This window comes from Chinchilla lanigera, unplaced genomic scaffold (genome assembly GCF_000276665.1).
Source record: "Chinchilla lanigera isolate Chin_1 unplaced genomic scaffold, ChiLan1.0 scaffold00007, whole genome shotgun sequence".
NCBI lineage: Eukaryota > Metazoa > Chordata > Mammalia > Rodentia > Chinchillidae > Chinchilla > Chinchilla lanigera.
Window position 1 is genome coordinate 29,305,651 of NW_004955408.1, and position 17,732 is coordinate 29,323,382.

Here is a 17,732-nt window from a genome sequence, read left to right on the forward strand (position 1 = left end):
CGGTACCGGAGAAAAACCAAAAATAAAATAAAATAAAATAAAATAAAATAAAATAAAATAAAATAAACCCAGGACTGGGAGGAGTCATGAGTAGGCTTCATGCCAAAGCTCCCAGTAAGAGGGTGAGGGACAACTGTGGGAGATATCCAAGGTTAGGAAACTGTGGTCAGGCAGGCAAGAGATACCCAGAGTGTTGTAAACTAAACAACTCAGGCCCCAATGCCATAGGCAAAGGTCAGGATCAGCCTGAACTTCTGTGAAGTTGAAAACACAAGAATCAGCATCCCACCCAAATCCTACTGAAGGCTTGCTGGGATTATGTAGCACAGATCTGCACTCTGTCTGACTCCTTTGACTACCAGTGACAGCAGAAACATGCTCTGAAATGGATTCTACCACTAACCTGTAGATCCCAGAAGACAACCACAGGCTTGAAATCACAGAAAAATCCTTTTTTCTTTATTTTATTTTTCTGGATTATTTTTGTTTTTTCATGAGTGTGAACACTGTCTTTCAATTTTTTTGTTTGTTTTATTTGTTCTTGTTTTTTTCTACTTTGCTTCCCTCATGTCTTCTTCAGCAGCTTCCCAAAGCTTGGGTAATCTTCCTTGGTCCTTCAGTCTTGTTCTCATCTCTGTCTTTTCTTTTTTCTGTTCTTTCCTCTTCTCCATTTTAAATTTTCTTCCCTGAGAGTAAAGTTGCTCTACTGAGGGGATATTTACTATATATACTTTTCTGACTTGTTTTAGATTTTGTTATATAACTATAAGTGTTTTAACTATGATCAAAGGTAGCAAATTAACAGTTACCACAGTCTGTCATTTTCTAGACTGTGCTTGATATTATTGCTATTACTGATTGTACTGCCTTTGCCAAGGTGACACAGTTGTTGTGATTAGTTGTTCTTCCTTATCTGCCAATACCGAGATTGTCTGAGGGTCATAAACACTACAACAGTCTAGTACCAAAGAATTAGGTGCTAGGCCAAACAGACTGCAACTTCTCATTCATAATAAATTAGAGGCAAGATCTTGGGGCAGACTCAAAAGCCAAAAGCAAGCCATACCTAGAAGACATTTCTGAAAAATAATCATTTCCTAAGGAGGTCTCAATACTAGTAACAAAGCTACCTGCCACAAGCAGTTTTCAAGCATCAATGCAAAAACAAATTTAAAAAATAGAAAATGAGAAGACACCAAAGCAAAATGCAACCCCATAGCTCCAGCTCACCCAAGGCAAATCTAGGGGGCATTGAGGTAGAAGGAATCAAAAGCCACCCAGCTGAACTTTCTGAAATGGTAGCCACAGAAGTAACAAAGGCCTGGCATGGTGGCGCACACCATGCTGTAATCCCAGCACTTGGGAGGCTGAGGCAGGAGGATCACTGTGAGTTCAAGCCCAGCCTGGGCTACAAAGTGAGCTCCAGGTCAGCCTGAACTGCGCAGTGAGACCCTGTCTCAAAAAGACAAAAAGAAAAAAAAAAGAAGTAACAAAGCAGATGAATGAATCTCTGGGGAAAAAAATGAGAAATAACTACACAGATAACTAAAGAAATGATGACCATAATGAGGGACATGGTTAGTGAATCTAGAGTAAATAAAGACTAAAAAAAAAAAAAAAAAAATAGAGAACCTTAGGAAAGTAATGAAAACCACGAATGCCTGTTATGGCTTGTGTCTGGATGTCCCTCTAAACTCATGCAGTCATGGGAGCAGGGTTTTCGAAGACAGCTTGTTAAACCTGGACCTCTTGTTTTCATGTCCTCACCCGGGGAAACAGAGTTACAGTGTTTCCAGCTTGACTCAGCAGGGGGCCAGGGTCCTCACTTTATAAACAGCCTCAGCCTATAAGAGGGCACAGAGATGGTGTGAGTGCTACATCTGCCCTAGGGTAGGTAGCCTGCATACACTATAAGGGAGGAAAAGAGGCTTGCTCCTTCCCTTTTTTGCTCTTATTGCTTTTGCTGTGTTCTGCTGCCATGAATTATTGCCCTTTTGCCATGCCACCCTGCCTTGGAGCCAGCTGATAATGGGCAGGGAGCCAGCTGATTATGGACTAAAGCCTCTACAAACTGTTGAGCTAAATAAACCTCTCCTTCCTTGGTTTTGGGCATTGGGTATTTTGTCTCAGCAACAAGAGAAAAGTAACCAACACAATGCCCAAAGTAAGAAAAAACTGGATTCTATGAAACAGTTTCAGATATCTGGGATATTAAAAATTCTATTGAAAATATACACAGCAGAATTAACTCATGTGAAGTCAGAATATCTGATCTAGAACACAGGTTTTTGGTTAGCTATTAGCAAAAGAAAGACTTCTTAAAAATAGTAAGGGACCACAAAAATCAATCCAACACTGCTAGATGTTACGAAGAACATAAGATTGATCAGAATCATTGAAAAATGGAAGATAGCACAAAGGACATATAAAAAGCATGTTAACAGAAGTAATGGCAGAAAACTTCCCAAGCACAGAAAAAGAGTTTCACATACACATAAGCAAGGTGTATAAAACTCCTATGGTCATGATAAAAAAAAAAAACAAAAAACAAAAAACTACACCAAGCCATAAAATAGTGAAAATTCCAGTAATTCAATACAAAAAATATCACAAGCTGTTAGGGAAAAGAAACAAATTACCTACAAAGAAAAGCCCATCAGAGTCACAGCAGACTTCTCAACACAAACCCTCAAATCAAGAAGAGCTTGCAGTAAAACATTCCAAGCCCTAAAAGAAAACTGTGGGGCCGGGCATGGTGGCACATGCCCGTAATCCCAGGATTTGGGAGGCTAAGGCAGGAGGATCGTTGTGAGTTTGAGGCCAGCCTAGGCTACAAAGTGAGCTCAAGGCCAGCCAGAACTGCATAGCGAGATCTTGTCTCAAAAAGACAAAAAAAAAAAAAAAAAAAGAAAAGAAAAGAAAACTGTGGGGAGCAGCTGAGCTGAGGCTGAGTTAGAGGTCATCAAACTCCTTGGGAATAGAGCAAAGCCAGTCCAGCAGGTGTCTGGCCTTGGTGTTCTTCCCTATTAACTACAGCACAGACAGTTTTGAGAATGTTTTGCTTTCAGTGTTCTCAGCAAAACACTGAGACCTTGCACTTTTGACTCCGTTGCTTGCTTCCCCCCTTTTTATTGTATATAAATAAAGATGCAAACTGTACAGGGTTGTTGTTGCCTCTCTATCAGGGAGGTCAGGTTCCACTCAGTCCCAGCTTTTCTTTTAGTATGTGTCTAGTTTTTGTTTAAATAACCCCCTCTCAGGACCTCACTGGCTGGGTGGGTCATGGCAAAAAACCTCCAACCCAGGTTGATGTACATACACTCATAACAGGGGACTTGAACACCCCATTGTCACAAAGACATAGATCAACTAGACAAAAAATCAGCAAAGAAATAACAGAACTAAACCAAACTTGTGAACAAATGCACTTAGCAGACCTTCAAAAGTGTTCCACCTAACAACATCAGTGTACACATTCTTCTCAGCTACATAAGGGACGTTCTCTAAAACAGACCATATACTAGCCCACAGAACATGCTTAAGTAAATGCAAAGCAATTGAAATTACTCCATGCATATTATCAGACCATATTACAATGAAATTGGAAATCAATGACAAAAGAAACTACATAAACACATGGAAATTAAATAATACCTTCCTGAACAACCAACGAGTCACAAATGAAATTAAACAAGAAATTAAGACGGTTTCTACACAAAGATTTTTTTTGTCTTTTTGAGATGAGGTCTCACTCTGTAGCTCAGGCTAGCCTTGAACTCACTATCTAGTGCAGACTAGTCTCAAAGAACCTCTGAAAAGCCTCCACCTATGACTGCATGAGGCTTTGAAGGGACATCTAGACACAAACCATAAAACCCATGCTCTTTAGGAAGCTCATGAGGGTATCCACATTTGAATGTTCATCACGCCAGATGGTTATAATTTGTGCATTCTTCTGTGTCAATGTTTTAATTTAATAAAATGGTTTATCAAAAATTAACAGTGAACTTCAATGAGCAAAGAGACTTCCAATAAAAGTTGATACAGTTTGTCTTGCAAGGAAATTTTATTTCCTCAAACTTTTAAATGGAACAGTAATTTACTATTTGATGCCTGTATCCAGCTGGCAGAGCCCATTATTCTGAGGGAAAAAATATTTAGCTGAACTCCAATTTGGGTGTGCCACATGGTCACCTAAACTTTATGTATTTAGAGACAAAAACAGCACAGCTGGGTGTGGTGGCTGTACTATGTACTATAATCCCAGCACTCAGGAGGCTGAGGCAGGAGGATCATGGCAAGTTCAACACCTGCCTGGGCTAGAAAATGAGCTCAAGGACAGCCTCAACTACATAGTGAGACCCTGTCTCAAAAAGAAAAAAAACATAGTACATCTACAGATCAGTACTATCTCAGTTCCATGCATTCATTCACATCATGGAATGTGTCCCTCCAGATAAGAAAAGACTACCAAGAGCCTGGGCATGGTGGTGCACGCCTGTAATCCCAGCAGTCAGGAGGACGAGGCAGGAGGATCGCTTCAAATTTGAGCCCAGCCTGGGCTACAAAGTGAGTTCAAGGCCAGCCTGAAATGCATAGTGAAACCCTGTCTCAAAAGACAGATCAAAAAAACCTATCATATAAATAAGTAAATATTTGTGGTATAAGTAAAAAATGATCACATTGGTGATCTGGGTGATCTCAAGCAAGAATAATCTTTTTCTCTTTGACCTCTGCTACCACTTTCCCCTTCTGGAGTGTCCAGCAGTATCGTCCATTTTCCTGTTGCTCCAACACATCAACTCACTCCTGTCTCCTCCTGAAACATTCTTCCCCAGCAGTTTGCATAGGCATTCCTTCTTCTTCAATCAGGACTTAGTGCAAAGTCATTTCTTCAGATTCTTTTCCTGAACACCCTAATGTTTCTCCGTCATAATTCATCTGATGTTTCCTTGTTTTGTCTTGTCCTTAACACTTACGATGTTAGCTTTTTTGTTATACTTTTCTCCACTACAGTAATAAAAATACACTAATGAAAATATTAGAGCTTATTTGTTCATCTCCCTGTCTTGTTCACCACTGTATTCCAGTGCCCCAAATATCATCTGGCTCATAATAAACTCCCAATAAATATTTTAATAAATGAAATTGAAATAGGTAATCACAAATTTCATTCACTCAACAAATATTTTTTGTGTACTTAGCAAAATTTAGGCTGCATTTCATGATGCTGTGGATCTAGCCGAGAGGAAGTAGACAAAAATATATGCTTTGCTGGAACTTGTCTTCCAGTAGGAAGATTTTTTTTTTTTTTTTTTTTTTTTTGGCTTTTTTCCCGTACCGGGAATCGAACTCACAACCTCGCACTTGCCAGGCAGGCGCTGTGCCACTGAGCTAAGTCCCCAGCCCCTCAGTAGGAAAATAAACAATAAACAAGATTAAAAACTAAAACATTTTATGCATGAGAAATGTTAAGGAGAAAAAAATAAAGCAGGAAGGAAGGATACGGACTACAGCGGACTGTGTGTGTGGAGGGCTAAGAGACCGAGTCATTATGATATATGGGAGAAATATATTCTAGGTCACTGGGACAAGCATTAAGGGTTTGAGGATTGTGTAACACGTTGGATGAGGTTAAGGGAAATCTGGCTGTATAAGGCCTTTTTGGTCAAAGTAAGGACTTTGGCTAAAAAGGAGATAGCCACTGAAGGATTTGCATGAGAACACCATAATCTGACTTGTTGCATGACATTTCCTGTGCTGTACTGCTGGGAATACCTGCAGGGCTAGGGAAGGGACCAGACAGGATACTACTATGATAAATAACTTGGCAAGAGACAGTGACTTCAACAGACTGGGGTAGGAGCAGGTCTGGAGTTACAAAATAAAATTTTGTGTTTGACATTTAACGTTGGAGAAGCCTGTTAAACTATCCAAGTAGAAGGGTCGCACGGGTAACGATATATAGATCTAAGGTTTAAGAGACGGTCTGAGCTAGGGGTTGGCACTTGGAATTCAACAAATGGTACTTTTTTTTTCTTTTTTCTTTTCTTTTCTTTTTTTTTTTTTTTTTTTTTGTCTTTTTGAAACAAGGTCTCGCTATGCAGTTCAGGCTGGCCTTGAGCTCACTTTTTACGGCAGACTGGTCTGGAACTCGCACGATCCTCCTGCCTCAGCCTCCCAAGTGCAATAAATGGTACTTATTATTAGCAGTAATTGACGAAATCGGACGCGTTCACGGTGGTTTGGGATTTGCTTGCAGTAACTGCAACATGATGATGGAATCCTGGCTCTACCGTTTAGTATAACGAACTTTTGACTCAGCCCTTTCTAGGATCTGGGCCTTAGTCTGCATACTAGTAAAGCGTCTCAGTGGCTGACAGTGAGCAAGGTGAGAACCCTGAACCAAGAATCGCACCTGCCTGGCCTGAAGAGAGGAGTCCTTACTGCGGCAACGACTACAGGTTTCGAACACACTGCACACGGCACGAATGTCCCAGAGGCAACAAAGGAAAACAAACCTCAGGCCCAGAACCACAAAACTGCCCGCAGAGCCCAAATATCGCGAGATCTGTTGGCCAGGCCAAATCCCCGCCCCCGCACCACCACCCCGCCCCGCCCTTGCCCCTCAACATCTCGCGATACCAAGGCGCAGGAGCAGCTTTCCACCGACGTGGGCTTGCGGGAAAGATGGAGTATCCTGCGTTGGGCGCTGTGGATGCTGCGGATGGCGGAAGGGCCGGGCCATACAAAGGCTCGGGAGAGCGGGAGGGCGGGGAACCGGACGGGGTCCGCTTCGACCGCGAGAGGGCGCGCCGCCTGTGGGAAGCAGTGTCCAGTACTCAGCCAGTGGGGAGGGAGGAAGGTGAGTCGGGGACATAGAAGCTCAATCGGTGAGTCGGGGACACTGAAGGCGGCTCTGCTTGAGGGCAGTGGCGCGGGGGGAGGGACCTCGGCCCTGCCCCTCGGGGCTCTGGTCACACCCCGTGGCGCCCGGCCCGCCTCCTTGCGTTACGCCCGGCCGGACCCCCGTACTTAGCCCCAGCACGACTCCAGCGCAAGAAGGCTCCAGGCCTGCCTCGTTCGGGACCTGGGTTATTTCCCCTCTCTCGAGGGCTACCCTGGCAAAGACCTACAGAACCTTCCTTGCCGTACCTGCGGCCAAGCCAAGTACCATTTCTCCCTGACTCGCATCGGCTCCTCCAGAATTCCCCACCTCCATTGTTTCTTGATCTTTTTCTCTCGGACCCTACGCTAATGGGAGGATCTGGAAAGCACTCTCTTGTTCCTCCTGGCTTTGGTGATTGTTCCCTGGCTTACTGCTATTTCTAGGTATCTGGCCTCTTGCCGGGATCTTAATCTAAAATGATGACCAGGAACCTGAGAAGGTGACCTGGATATGCTTTTTTAGTTTTATTTTTTATTTATTTATTTTTTTTTTGTATCTCACACTTAATGGTGAACTGTACCCAAAGCTACGCTGGGTCATTTCTCTGCGGAAGCGTGTTTGATCTGAGACTGGGTAAGATGAAAATTTTAAAAAAAGAATGGGAAGATCTGGGTCACCTGCTTGTGTGACCCCCTTCAACAGTCCTTTCCTTTCGCGCTAGTAACACTAACCTAGAATATAGAGGAATTGTATGAGGGCTTCTGTGCTAATCCTGTCAGGTATTTACAGGGAAATCAGATTTCTTTAATGGCTTGATTGCTTGCTGAGCAGACTAATTTTGGAAAGTTTAATGTGTTTATAAGCTACCCTGTATAAAATTGACTTTTGACCACATTCCAGGAAGAGATGTTTAAATTTGTGTGTCTACTTCTCCAATCTGACAGTCTAACCTGACTCCTAAATAATGTGTGTACTATTTCTGAACTCCTATCTTTCTTTAAACATAATTGGGACAAAGTTGTCTTCCTCTCTCAATTTTCATTGTATTAATTTGACAGACATTTATTGATCCCTGTTCTTTTCCCTCAACTGACTGGACATCAAAACTAGAGATAAGGAATATACAGTTCTTGGCTGGAGGGGCTTGCAGACATCAAAATGTATAATGTTCCAATATAATGATGGAGTGCATAAGAATGCCAAAGAATTGGGGAACACAAAAATTAAGTGACCTTGGTGTACAGGGAAGGCATGCTATGGACCTTGAAGTAGAGAACACAGTAGCTGTGCTCTAAAAAATAATGTCTCTGTGTATAGCAATATGTGGTGTCACTACTATGACCTAGATCATTTCCCTATTCTCTTTTCCCATGCTTAAATGAGAAAGAGGTAGATACCTAACAACCCTTAAGTTCTACTCACTTTTCTCTCACAGCACTTTCATTAAACTAATATATGTATATATATATATATATTTTCAACTGTTGTAAGCATACCTTTAATACAATGTTTTTTAATAAAAATATGGAGATGTATAGCCATAAGTACAGTCAAGTTGTGGGACATGTCCATCACCCCACTTACTTCTTTTATGCTTCTTCATATTAAATCCCCGCTCCTATGTCCTGTCCTGGATGATCACTGATCTGTTTTCTGACCCCATGAATCTATGTGAACATTTCATACAAGTAGAATCATACAATATGTAGGATTTTAAGTTTGGCTTCTCTTAGCATGTTTTTGAGGCTCACCAGGTCATTGTGTGTATTAGTACTTTCTTTTTGTTGCTAAGTAGAATTCCACTGTGGATTGACTTTGTTTATCCACTCATTAGTTGTGGACATTTGGAATAATTGTGAATTATTGTGAATTGTGAATTATTGAGAATTGTGAATAATGCAGCTGTGAATATTTGTGCTGAAGTTTTTGTGTGGACATTGCTTTCTCTTGAGTATATCCCTAGAGGGGAATTGCTACACCCTGTAATAACTCCATCTTTACTTTTTTGTGGGGAGGTACTAGGTATTGAACCTAGAGCTTCATGCATGTTAGTTAGGTATGTGCTTTACCACTGAGCACTTTTTAATTTTTTCTAGTTTTGAGATAGGATCTTGCTAAGTTGCGCAGGCTGGCCTTGAACTTGCAATCTTTCTGCCTTAGCCTACAGAAAAGCTGGAATTTCCACTTTAACATTTTTGAGGAACGACAAAATGGCATCACCAGTTCACATTTCTTCCGTCTATTTATGAGGATTTCAGTTTATCTCCTCCCCAGTATGTTACTGTTTTTTTTTTAAATGTTAGCCATTCCAGAGGGCATTTTAGTAATACCTCATCGTGGTTTCCTAAACACTAATGACTTTTAGGCACTATTTCATGTGCTTATGGCCTACTTGTATCTCTTTCCTGGTGAAATACTATTCATGTCTCTCCCCCATTTTGTAACTGGATTCTTACTATTGACTTGAAAGAGTTTCTTGTATATTCTGGGTACAAGTGTTTTATTAGAGGTAGGATTTCCAAATATTTCCTACCTATGACTTGTCTTTTCATTTTCTAAGCAATTCTTATTGAAGTACAAAAGTTTTATTTAACTGATACAGGCAGTGGTTTTTTTTTGTATAGAACTCCAAAAGCATAGCAGACAAAAGCAAAAACAGACAAATGGGACTACATCAACCTAAAAAGCTTCTGAATAGCAAAAGAAAGAGATAATATAATGAAGAGACAACTTACAGAGTGAATGAAAATACTTGCCAAGTATTTATTTAATAATTAATATACAGAATATATAAAGAACTCAAAAAATTATACCAAAAAAAAAAAAAACCAATTAAACAAATACAAAAATAGGCAAATGATCTGAACAGGCATTTCTCAAGAATTACAAATGGCCAACAATTATATGAAAAAAATGCTCAGTGCCATTAGCCATTAGGGAAATACAAATCAAAACTACAGTAATATATCATTTCACTCCACTTAGAATAGCTGTTACCAAAAAATAACAAGTGCTGGTGAGGATATAGACAAAAAGGAACTTTCATACACTGCTAGTAAGGATGTAAATTAGTATAGTCATTATGGAGAACAGGTTCTTCAAAAACTAAAAAGAAATCTGCCATATCATCCGCCTGTTCCACTGCTGGGTATATAAGGAAAATAAAATCACACCAAATACTTGTATGCCTCTGTTTACTGCAACACTATTCAAAATAGCCAAGATACAGAATCAGTCTAGATGCCAATCAACCAATGAATTGATAAAAATACTGTGGCCTATATATACAATGGAATATTATTCTCCCATAAAGTATGAAATTCTGTCATTTTTAGCAAAGTGGATAAACTGGAGGACATGTTAAATGAAATAAGACTAACACAAAAAGACAAACACAGCATGTTCTCATGTGTGGAAGCTAAGAAAAAAGTCAACCTGAATGTAAAATAGAGGTAGGGGTTGGGAAGGAGAGTGGGAGAAAGGGAGGTTGAGTTTCATCAGTCCATGCCATATCCATATGTTAAAATATCACATTAGGTTGGGTGTGGAAGTGCATATGTGTAATTCCTGCACTCTGGGAAGCTGAGGCAAGAGGATAGTAAGTGCAAGCCCAGCTTGGGCAATTTACCAATGTAGTGAGACCCTGTCTCAAAATTAAAACAATATCATCAGTTACAGAGTAGGTGTACAACAGTGATCCCATAAGAGAGGAGCTAAAAAATTCTTGTCACACAGCACTCGGGAGGCTGAGGCAGGAGGATCGTTGTGAGTTCAAAGGCCAAACTGGGCTACAGAGTGAGCTTAAAGCCAGCCTGAACTGCATAGTGAGACCCTGTTTCAAAAAGACAAATAAAAAAAAAAGAATTCCTGTCACATAGTATTACAGCCATTGTAACATTGTGCAATGCTTTATTCTCATGTTTGTGATAATACTGGTATAAACAAACATATTGCATGTCTGTCTTAATAAAAAGCACACTATAATGCCAGAACACTGGGAGACAGGCAGGAGGATCGGAAGCTCAAGCCCAGCCTGGGCAACTTAGTGATTTAAGAGGACTCTCTTTAGAATTTTAAAAAAGGGCTGGGGACATAGCTCAGTCATCGGAGCTACCCTAAATAAATAAATAAATCATACATACATACATATCACCTATAATTATAATATACTAATCAGTAATAATAATGAACAACTATGTTACTGAGTTGTATATTTACTTTCTTGTTAGAGTGTATTTCTCCTTGAGGGGGTAGAGTTTTGAAATGGGGCCTCACTATAATGTTCATGTTGGCCTTGAACTCTCTGGATCCCAGGCTGGCCTTGCACTTGCAGTGATTGTCCTGCCTCAGTTTCCCAAGGGCTGGGATTACAGGTGTGTACCACCACACCTAGCTCCTTTAGATTTTTGGATGTATAGATTTTTTTTTCATCAAATATGGCAAGTTTTCAAATTTTTAAAAAACTTTTTATACTCTGCTCTCCTAGAATCCTCTTTACACATGTTAGTATACTGCATATTTTCCCATAATATCTGAAGCTCTGTTCATTATCCTGTAATCTTTTTTCTCTTTGTTCCTTTTTATAGTGTACTCTGCAGCATGACATTTTATTATATTTCTCATGGAAGTTCTCTCTTTCATTCCGAAATTAGAGACCATCTTTTTTTCTCTCTCTCCCAGTACCATACTAAGGATTGAATCAGGGACTTTGCACTGAGCTGCACCCCCAGTCCTTAGTTAAATGTTTATAAGGTATTCACAATTGTAGCTACATGCATTCCTCTGAAAATGACTTTTTTTTTTCTGGTGCCAGGAATCGAACTCAGGACCTTAAAATTTCCAGGCATGTGCTTGTGCCACTGAGCTATATCCCTGGCCATGAAAATGACATTTTTAAACAATCTTTCATTCTGTAAAGATAGCCTACATACATATAATCAAAACAGTCTTTTCTTGTTTGGGAAATTTTTCTATGCAGACTTATAAAAAAAACCCACCCCAATAATGATATCAATATTTCCACTGTTAAGATAAGTGGGTACCTCCTAGTGTTTAATTTCTGCAACTCACCTTGCAAATTTAAAACCAGTATTAAAACCCAGATGCTAAAAACTACCTTTGAGAAATGCTTCCCCCTGCCCATATGTTTACAATGGCAAAGTAAAATGAAAACAATATGAAAGTTAATATAAAATGGCCACATGGTACTAAAATATGGAAAACAAACTTACTGTTTTTGAATTCAAATGCAGACTTAGCCAGGCATGGTGGCGCACGCCTGTAATCCCAGCACTCGGGAGGCTGAGGCAGAGGAAGACCAGCCTGGGCTACAACGTGAGCTCAAGGCCAGCCTGAACTGCATAGCAAGACCCTGTCTCAAAAAGACAAAAAAAAAAATCAAATGCAGATTTAGGCCTTCTTTAACCTATGTTGGATTATAGATTTGATTTTGTTTTGTTTTGCATTACAAATGCAATGGGGGATGGAACCCAGGGCTTTAAGTATGCTAGGCAAGCACTCTACCACTGAGCTATATCCCCAGTCCTTTTTAAATTTATTTATGTTTTGAGACAGAGTCAAGTCTTAAGGCCATAGGTATAGCAAGCAGTGTATACTACTAGTTGGAGTGTAGGAGGTGGTTTAGTCATTCTGGAAGCAGTCTTCCTGGACATAAAAAGCTAAGACAAACTAAGACAACTTGAGATACCATAAGTTGCCCAAGGGCAGTTATAACTTGGATTAAAATACTGTAATAATTTTGTGTATTTTGCTCCCCAGATATAACTTCCCCTAAATTAATTAAACTGATGAATTATCTCTCTTCTGAGTGGGGGTGCTAGAAATTGAAACTAAGGCCTTGTGCATTCTAACTGTGCAGTACCGCTGAGCTACACTCCATTCTCCTGGTTTGTGAGTTATCTTGCTTTCCATACTAGTTCTCTGTCTGTATTTCATTGACCCTGGTGAAAATCAGCCCTATGATTCATACTCTAAATTTCGTCTCTAGCCCTTTACGCCATATACCTTGTAATTTAACTATACCATAAATACAAATTAAATCCTACAAGTCATAACTTCTTGTAAGATTTGGAAGCCAGACATGTATTAAAGACCATCCTCCTGTATTTCTTAGCTGTTATTGTCAAGAAAGGTCATAACCCTGGGTACAGTGGAACATGCCTGTAATCCCAGCTACTCGGGAGGTTCAGGCAGAGGGATTGTAAATTTGGGGCCCGCCTTAGCAATTTAGACCCTGTTTCAAAATAAAAAGGACTGGTAGAGTGCTTGCCTGGCATGCGCAAGATTGTGGGTTCAAACAAAAAGAAAAAGAAAAGTCGTGGAATTATGAGATCTTTCTATATCAGTATTCTAATGTCTATTCTTTAGCTTCATAGGTTGAGGGATTGGTTTAGTTGATAGTGAAAGCTTCCTCCAGCAAAGCTGAAAAGGAGACCTCAGGGATTTATTATTAGCCTACTGGAACATTTCTGCATTTGTTCCTGGAGAGCCCCAACCTAGTACCAATCCTTCTGCCTCTAGTGATTTTCTAAATGCCTGTATCACACCTTTCCAATGTGCTGAGTTGGAGTTGTATGGGGATATCAGAGCAACAGTTACTTGCAGTCAGGCTACTTTCCCAGAATTCTGATATTTACGTAAGTTCTGTTTTCTTCTTTTGTTGGCCTTAGCTTCCCGCACTCATAGAACTCTCTTGATTTTTGTGGGCCAGGAATTTGTGGCAGGCTTGGCTGGATAGTTCTGGCTCAAGATTTCTCAGGCAGTTATAATCAGATGGTGAGTAAAACTAAAACTGTGGCTGAAGGGAGCTTCTGGGAGATGACCAAAAGTCTCTTACCATGGGGTGTCAGGGCCTGTCCATATTATCTTTATTCATGGACTAGTTGAGGTTTCTCACACCCTGGTGGCCTCAAAGTAGTTAGACTATTTACATGGTGGCTGAAGACTTCAAAAGCAAATATTGTTGTTTGTTTCTTTTGTAGTCATTTCTTGCTGGGCATGGTAGCACACACCCTAGCACCCTGAGGCAAGCTGAGGCAGAAGGATCGCTGCAAGTTTGAGGCCAGCTTGGGCTAAAAATGAGTTCAAGGCCAACCTGGACTACATAATGAAACCCTGTCTCAAAAAGACAAAAAAAAAAAAAAAGAAAAGAAATCCCAATCATTTTTTCTTCATGTGTCTGTATTACATACTGGTCAGCCAGTAATTTATTTATTTTTTTTTTTAAGGCACAGGGTCTTACTGTATAGCCCAGGCCTTAAACTTTGAATCATTTTTGCCTCACCCTCTCAAGTGCTGGAATTAGAGGCATGCACCAGTATGTCCAACAAGGCCTGTATTGGGCAGCGGGGTGAGAATTGAACTCATGACCTTGCACCTGCCAGGCAGGCATTGTGTCACTAAGCTATATCCCTGGCGTCCAACAAGGCCTTTATAATCTACCATTGAATGTGTATGTTGATAGGGAAGTATAGTCAAAGTTGAGGCCATTTTAAGGTCCTGGCTTTTTACTTACCACTGGGTCCTTTTGCATTCAAGTGTATTCGCCTCAGCATAGGCCAGAAATATTGGGCTAACTTTGAGCCTCTTGGATCTCCCTTGCTCCACACAGTCTTACCCAGGGACATGCTTACCTCACCTATAACCACAGCTTTACGCTAGCAGAACTTTTGCCTCTTCCTGCTTACCTGTCTTTGAGATCATCACTTCTACCAACAGTATTGCTGAGAATGGGCCTTATCTGTCACTCAAAGTGGAATAGTAAAATCCCTGCTCCATGAGGAAGATAGTGGTTCTCAGCCTGTCCCTTCCTGGTAGATTGCACCAGCTGAGTGTGAGAGGAATGGAGAATAGCTTCACGTAAGAAAACCAGATCTTCATTCTTACCAAAGTTGTTTTGTAAGCATAATTGCTTCTCAGATTGTTGAGCACCTTTTATCAATTTCTAAAGTGCTGAAATGGTTGTTCTGTGCAGTTACATAGTTGCTTTTGGGTAGAGAATTTCTTTACCTTTTAGCCAGAATTCCCACCCCTCTATTCGTTTTGTTTTATATTCAACTTTACTTCCCCCGCTAAACTTCAAAATTTGGAAGGTCCCAAAATTCCTACCTTAGAAAGGCAAAGCTTTGTTATCCAGGCCCAACAGTTAAGCATAGGCTAATACTATGTTTCCTACAGTGTAGAGCTAGTGTAACATATTGGGCAATTTTAGATACTTCACAGTCAGATCTAGAACAACAAGAAGCCAGACATGGTGGTATGTGCCTATAGTCCCAGCTGCTTGGGAGACTGAGGCAGAAAGATCATGAGTTCAAGGCCAGCTAATAAGAATAATAACAATAATAAATTAAAAGCAGGAACAAGAAAATTGTTCTCTTTCCAAGTCTTTCAGTCATCTGATTCTACCTGGGGGAAAAGTCTCACATACATGTTTTATTTTATTTTTTTATTTTTTGTCTTTTTGAGACAGGGTCTCACTCTGCAGTTCAAGCTGGCCTTGAGCTCACTTTGTAGCCCAGGCTGGTCTCAAATTCGCAACAATCCTCCTGCCTCAGCCTCCTGAGTGCTGGGATTACAGGCATGTACAACCATGCCCCACCCATACTACCATATTTTAAAACCTCTTCAGCTGGGCATGGTGGCACATGCCTATAATCCTAGCACTGGAAAGGCTGAGGCAGGAGGGTCGGTGTGAGTTTGAGGCCAATTTAGACAACCTGGTGAGTTCACAGCCATCTTAAACTACATAGCAAGATGCTGTCTCCAAAAAACAAAACAAAAAACCCCTTTCTTCACAGTTGCTACTCCCTTAGTCATCTTCTTTTTTTTTTTTTTTTTGAGATGGGGTCTTGGTATGTTGCTCAGGCTGAGCTCCTGGGCTCTTGGGCTCCTCTTGCCTCAGCCTCCCAAGTAACGGGGACTACCAGTGCACACTGCCATATGTGACTTCTTACCCTTCTTAGGGAATGCACCAATCGTCTGGTACTAATATGTGGCTAGAATTTTTTTCATTTTTATTGTATTTATTTTTATTAGTATCTACATAAGTCTATGATCTAAAGATTTGCCATCCTTCTATGTGTGGTACTGGGAATTGAACCCAGGGCCTCATGTATGCTAGGCAAGCATTCTACCACTGAGCTAAAGATCTCTCTATAAAAGAAGTCTGGATGTCCCCCTGCAAAGCCTTCTGAAGTCTTGGGGCAGACTTCTAGAGTTTATGATTAATTCATGGGTGTGAATGCTATACCCGCCTTGGGGCAGATAGTTTGCAAACAATGTAAAGGAGGGAAAGAGGCTGTTTGCCACTGCTCCTCCCTTTTTGCTCTTGTTGCTCTTGTATCTTCCACTGCCGTAAACTGTTGCCCTCTGCCATGTGCCACTCTGCCTTGGAGCTAGCCAAGGATGGACTGAAACCTCCACAAACTATAACTAAATAAACCTTTCCTTCCTTAATTTTGGGCATCAGGTATTTTGTCTCAGCAGCGAAAGAAAAGTAACCAAGACAGTAAATAAAGAAAGTTGGCATGCATAAAATAATAAAATAAAATAATAAAATAAGTAACAATACAGGTGGTGTTGGACCTTAGCAGTCATAGATGCAGTAGGAGATGCAGGTAACCTCTTGTATGTACTGGTATGCATTTCATTACTCAGTACAAATGTTTGAGACAGGGTTCAAAGGCAGTACTGTTGAAACCATTGAGAATAGTTAATGAATATTCAATTGGTCACTCATGTATAGCTCTATTTATTTTCTTTAGAAGCCACTTTGAGGATACCAAAGTATAGTACAATAACTTTTGATAATCTCCTACCTCTTTCGTCTGTAACTCACTATTATTTGTCTATTTGTTTTCCTGAGAAACTGTCTTGTAGACAACAATATGTAAAACAATAACCACTGATAATTTCCTACCACTTTGTAATTCGGTAAGCCCCCCCTATTACTATGTTATCCTTCTTTTACTCTTTAAAAAAAAAAAAGGCAGTGCTGTTGAGGTACTGTTTATTAACTCATTTTTTTTCTTCTCTGTAGTGGAGCACATGATCCAGAAGAATCAGTGTCTCTTCACCGACACCCAGTGTAAGGTTTGCTGTGCCTTGCTGATTTCTGAGTCCCAGAAGCTGGCACATTACCAGGTAAGCCATTGTACTTTAAAAGTGCTTTATTTTTCCAGCCTAGTGCCAAGCCCTCTCTTCTCCCTGGCTTACATGGTGAAGGGTAATTCTTTCTTTGCCACTAGATACTGCCTTCCTGCTTATCAGCTTGTATTTAAAGGCTGACTTGATTTCCCTGAGTCTCACCTTCCATATCCGAATCAGAACCCTTATATGGGTATCTTCCTTTGCAGCTTGATACAGTAGAAAGTAAGAGGCATTGCTTTAAATTAACCTAAATTTGAATCACAACTCTGCTACTCATCTTGGCCAAGAAACTTCACCATTTTCAGCTTCAGTTTCTTCGTGTAACAATTTTCTCATAGATTGTTGTGAAGATTTAATTTAATAGCATATAAAGTGGCTTGCACAGTGTAGGAACTCAATAAACATTCTCCCCCCACCTTCTCCTTAAAACTTTCTGAGAGGACAAATTGGACAAAAAGCTAATGTTTTTGAGTGCCTTCAATGTGAAATGGCATTTGGCTATCTTTGATCTTTTTCCTGGGTTCTTCCAGAGCAAAAAACATGCCAACAAAGTGAAGAGATACCTAGCAATCCATGGACTGGAGACATTAAAGGGGGAAACGAAGAGGCTAGACTCAGATCAGGTAATACAGCTGCCACGTTGAGACCGCTCACTTCCTGATGAAGCCAGCAAGCA

At 40.4% G+C, this 17,732-nt stretch overlaps 1 protein-coding gene across 4 annotated transcripts in view; it reads left to right on the forward strand.

The window, feature by feature from the left end:
- Positions 1-6,622: 6,622 nt before the first annotated feature.
- Znf346 (zinc finger protein 346) overlaps positions 6,623-17,732 on the forward strand; it is a gene marked incomplete at its 3' end in the record, with an annotated part of 34,711 nt that continues 23,601 nt past the window's right edge. For 2 of the 4 annotated variants that reach the window (XM_005376407.2, XM_005376408.2), the window contains 3 exon segments: positions 6,624-6,865; positions 16,947-17,050; positions 17,587-17,679. In XM_005376407.2, the coding sequence (XP_005376464.1) occupies positions 6,691-6,865; positions 16,947-17,050; positions 17,587-17,679 (372 nt within the window). In that variant the 5' untranslated portion in view covers positions 6,624-6,690. 4 annotated transcript variants of the gene reach the window in all.